A 5283-nucleotide genomic window follows, 5' to 3' on the forward strand; every position below is an offset into this window, starting at 1 on the left:
AGCTGCCTTTGGGTATGTGGTCTGCTTCCTGTATATAAGCAGAAGCTTTGAGAATGGTCTCTAGCCTTTGGCACACTTGGACCCTGCATGTAGCCATGTCATTGCTCAGCAGCCTGCTGTGCTCTGCCGACCTTGGGACTTACAATGGACTTAAGTCAAGGGCCTGCCGTGTGGTAACATCGGGACTGTGCCTTTTTACTTGTCAACCTTGGGGCTTCTCAGCCTCAGCAGCCAGCAGCTGTCTGAGTGAAGAAAAGCCTTTAGCTCCAGTGGGCCAGGAGCAGGAGGCAGAGCTGAACCCCAAGGTTGAGGAGCTTTCACCCAGTCCCTAGAGCCTGGCACTTGAACTTGGACTTAAAGCCTCCAAACTATGAGAGAATAAACTCCTTTTTTGTTAAGGCCATCCACATTTGTGGTATATTCCTGTCAAAGTGGCACTAGGTAACCAAAACAGTAGCCCTTCTTTATACATCATCAAATTATAACATTTAGACATTTCCTCAGGCCTGTAACATCCTGCCATCCAGACCACCACCAACACCATCAGTCATCAGTTTGGTCAGCCTGTAATTCTCTTAGAAGCCTGTCCTCCACACTGTCCCTACCAGCCTCAGCCAGACCCAAGCGGGCTGTAATTCAAATGTTCAGTACTTCATAGCATCAGGCAGGGATACTCACCACTATACTAACAAGGACTGCCAGGAAACCACACTGTCCCTCAAATTGCCCCTCTCCCTCTTGGTCCATGAGTTATACATACAGTCAACCAAATGGTTATATAGTTAACCAAACCATTATTCTGTCAGTCCAGCTATGAGCTGGTTAGAGGAATGGCTGGTCAGTCTGATGTTCCATCATCCCCTTCTTGCCATAAGTGAAACATTCAAAAGCGAAATCCCACCATGCATCCCCTTCCTTCCTTTATTCCTTCTAGAACAGAGTTACATGTTGGTACTTATGTGCTCCAGTCTCCTTGGGTGAACTGGGCTCTCTCGTATCCAGGAGTCCTGGAAACCTGAACAACCCACAAGAGTGGTTTAAGGCATGCCTTTTCCCACCTGTATCTGGAGGGGAGCTATAGAGTCTGTTAGAGTGGGATGTTTCCTTCTGCCCTCTTCAAACAGTATAATGTAGCAGGTAAAGACATGAATTCTGCAGCCAAACTGCCTGGGTTCAAATTCGGGTTCCACCACTTACTAAATTGTGTGAACTTATACAAGTTCCCTCCAGACTAGTTATCTCATTGGGACTAGCACCTTTTCAGGAAATCTCAAAACTAAGAAGTCACCTAGTATTCCTATGTCCCACCACAGTCTGCTTATCCAGCTTTAATCTAATGCATTAATCTAATGCATCCTGTGTATACTGTCTTTCCCAGTGCTGGGGGTCAATGTGAGGTTTTATCCATTCTAAACTGCACAGGTTGGACTTGTTTTTAACGTGAAACTCATGGTAAAATGTATACACATATAAAAGAATAAGCAGACTGTCGGTGAATGGTGTGATGAGTTTTTACAATGAACACACATGTGGAAGCAGAAGGCGGCAGGTCAAGTAACAACATAACCAGCCAGGGTGCCAGAAGCATTTAATTTTTTGACATCTCTGAAATCAGCCTGTGTCTTACAAGCACTGCTGGGTCACAGTTTAATGGGAAGTGCTTTTTTGCCTCTCTTAGTTATATATAAAATAATGTGCATTTTGTAATCAATGGTGACTCAGAGTCAGTGAAATTCAGTAATAATAACAACCACAACAATAATAGTAGCAGCTAACGTTTATAGAGGAGTTCTGGTGGCATAGTGCCTAAGGCATTTATCTGCTAACCAGAAGTCTGGAGGTTCAAACCCACTCTTCCTCAGAAGGAAGATTGAGCATCTACTTCCATAGAGATACCACCTCATAAACCCAAGGAGGGGTTGCTATGAGTTGGATCTGACTTGATGGCAGATGCATATAATGATCTAGACCCTATCTACTTTAATTCTCAACACAACCCCATGAGGTAAGCATTTTTATTTCTATTTTAAAAACTAGGGCTCAAAGAGGTCAAGCAACTTGCCCACAGTCAAGTTTTTTACTCCAGTCTCTGGCTGAGCTAGCCCATGTTCAAGGGGATTTAGAGGTTGGGTGATGCATTCCTGTCTAAAGGCTGAGAAATGGCCCCAGCACCCACGGGAAGGGAGATGTCTTGGAGCACTGGGTTTCTAGGGTTTCTGCAAGAGTGGGAAGGGCTCTTTCTAGACTCAGTGCTCACCATGGGGGCCTCACTGGCTAGGGTGGGAGTGGAATCACTAAAGAATTAAAAGAAACCTGGGACATCCTCCTTCCTTCTCCAGCTCTGGGGCAATTCCGCCTTCCATGGCTCTGGGAGAATTTTTAAGAGGCAAAGCTGTCTCCCATTCCCAGCACCTCATCCCTCTTGACCCCAATGCCTACTTGGTTTCCTCCCTTTCTCTTCACCCCCATCTCAGTTGTTCAGAAATTCTTCCACTGGTCTTGGAAGTCTGCCCTTTCTGCATTCCCCTGAACCTTTATCTTCCTGCCCCATCTCCTCCTCCTTCTCTAAAGATAGGATATCTGAGATCATGAGTTTACCAGATTTCAGAAAATGAAAGGGGTAGAGACCTTGATTCTAGGCTTTAATGTGCAAAAGTTTCTAATTACCAAACCAAAATCAAACTCACTACCATGGAGTCGAATCTGACTCATAGTGACCCCTCTTTGGGTTTCCGAGGTGATATCACTATGGAAGTAGATTGCCCAATCTTCCTTCATGGTAAAAGCTTCAAACACAGGGACAGTTTTGAGTTACTTCTTTTTCTTGGATGGGTGCAGTGTCAGGGAGGAGGGGAGAAGAGCCAGTGGCAATAAATGTTTGTGGAAATAAAGGACAGGAGGAAACAAAGAAATACAGGCTAAATGACTGAGTGAATAAATGAAAATATCTTAGTTATCTAGTGCTGCTATGACAGAAATACCACAAGTGGGTGGCTTTAACAAACAGAAATTTATTCTCTCACAGTTTTGGAGGGCAGGAGTCCAAATTTAGGGCATCAGCTACAGGAGAAGACCTCTCTCTGCCAGCTCTGAGAGAAGGTCCTTGTGTCCTTTCAACATCTGTGGGCCCAGCATTCCTTGGAGATCTCCATGTGTCTTTGGGTCTAGGAGGTTCTCAGTGCAGAGACCCTAAGTCCAGCATGCTCCACTCTCAGCTCTTCTTTCTTGATGGTACTGAGATCCCTCTGATCTCTGCTCATTTGTTTAATCTCTTTTATATCTCAAAAAGATTAACTCAAGATACAGCCTAATCCTGTAAATTATACCCTGTCTCTTTAACATTTCTGCTTCTAATCTTGCCTCATTAACATCATAAAAAATATCATAGAGCTTAGGATTTATAACATGTAGGATAATTACATCATATCAGTAAATGGAGGATAATTACATAATATTGAGAATCACAGCCTAGCCAAGTTGACACATGTTCTGGGGACACAATTCAATCCATAAGAGAAGGCATACATGTAAAGCTAGGTAAAAAAGTAACAGGAACCTTGGGGAAGAGGGACCCCAAACACCCACATTTGAAATATAAGCAAACTGAGATTTAGAGAGGCAAAAAGACAATTACCTTCTTTTTGTTTAAAAAATGAGTAAGGAGGATTGAGAGATTTCATATAAAAAGGGCCCTGGATATTGAGTAGGGGTGTAGTCATGCATAACAGCATTGGAGGGGTGGATAGGGAAGAAACAGGACTTATGGCCTGAAGGCAGAGAATGGGGGTGCTGCCGGGGGAGCAGGGCAGGGGTGAGAGCAGGCGCCAGTGGGGAGCAGGGAGCAATAGGTAGACTATGAGGAGGCACGCTTAGGGAAAGCAGCTCAGTCATCCCATTCATCATCCTCATCCTCATCCCCAGCTTGGTCCTCCCCTTCATCTGGAGGAAGAAAGAAAGAAGGACATGGAGTGGGAACTCAGGTTGGGCTGGAGGATTCAGAGCCTCTGGAGGGGTGTTCCTAGGGTTTGAAAGAGTGGGACTCATAGTGCCAGGGGTTGGGGTCTCCTGTTAGGAAATCAGATGTAGGACCTGTGAGACTAGATGAAGAAGACACCTCCTCAGAGGAGTGAGTCAGAGTTTCAGTTTGGGACAAGATAGGGATTATAGTTGGGGTCTCGGTTCCAATTAGAGTTGAAATTAATATTATTGTAAACAATGTGGTTAGTTGTGATATTGTCACCCAAAGGGTTAATGAAAATCAGTTTGTCACTTAATGGGTGAATTTGAATATTATTGTCAAAGGTTAGGTAAGTTTGAATATTAGTATCTCATAGTGGGCTAATGTCAATATTTTGACACATTAGGGAATTAATGCTAACATTTTGTAAAAATGATTGGGTTAATTACATTATTATTATCACATAGTGTGTTAACATTAATCTTGTTGACACATTAAAAAAAAAAAAAACTCACTGTCATTGAGTCAGATCCAACTCATAGTGACCCCTCCTTGGGTTTCCGAGGTAGTATCACTACAGAAGTAGATTGCCCAACCTTCCCTCCAAAGAGTGGCTGGTGGGTTTGAACCACCAGCCTTCTGGTTAGCAGTCAAATGCCTTAGGCACTATGCCACCAGAGCTCCCACACACATTATGGGGCTAAATCAATATTGCAGACACTCCTTGGCATTATCATTGTCACATAATGAGTTAATGTTAACATTGTCAAGAAGCAAAATTCATGTTAATACCATTATCAACTTGTGGGGCTAATGTTAATATTGATGGTGACTGCTGGGGCTGCTTTTATGCCATTCCTAGCCTTGGGAAGCAGGTGCCAGGTCCTGGCAGTATGGGCCCAGAACAGGCCTGCAGAGGACAGTTGCAGGCTGGGAAGACCTGGGTTCTCACCTGAGGAGTGGATGGCTCTGCTTCTCTTCTGCATCACGTGCATCAGGGCCCCAACCAGTCCCTCTGAGCTCTGTGGTGGCGGCTGCAGCACTGAGCTCTCTGGGGCCCCAGGAGTCTGCAATAAGTAGAGGCACAGCACGCAGGGTTCAGGGCCTTCCAGAGGGCATTCCTTCCTGCCTCTTTATTATTTCTCTTCCCACGTACTCGAATCCCCTTCAAGGTTTCAAGCTCATCTCTTGCCCTCAATCTCCCAACTCTATCACTGAACCCCAGAATCCAAAACCTGGGCCCTCCCAACCCCCAGTCTCTGCTGATGGCCCCCCAATATCCTGACTTGCAGAGCACACCCCAGAGTCCCAGACCCCCATCTCTC

The 5283-nt window shown here is 44.9% G+C and overlaps 1 protein-coding gene across 1 annotated transcript in view; it reads right to left on the reverse strand.

Moving 5' to 3' along the window:
* Positions 1-3883: 3883 nt before the first annotated feature.
* Positions 3884-5283, reverse strand: part of WAS (WASP actin nucleation promoting factor) — a 7023-nt gene continuing 5623 nt past the window's right edge. The window contains exons 10-11 of the mRNA XM_007957918.2: positions 4911-5025; positions 3884-3939 (exon numbers count right to left, since the gene is read on the reverse strand). Coding sequence (XP_007956109.1) covers positions 3884-3939; positions 4911-5025 — 171 coding nt within the window. The remainder of the gene's footprint in view (positions 3940-4910; positions 5026-5283) is intronic.

This window comes from Orycteropus afer, unplaced genomic scaffold (genome assembly GCF_000298275.1).
Source record: "Orycteropus afer afer isolate SDZICR_OR568_19922 unplaced genomic scaffold, OryAfe1.0 scaffold00822, whole genome shotgun sequence".
Taxonomy (NCBI): Eukaryota; Metazoa; Chordata; class Mammalia; order Tubulidentata; family Orycteropodidae; genus Orycteropus; species Orycteropus afer.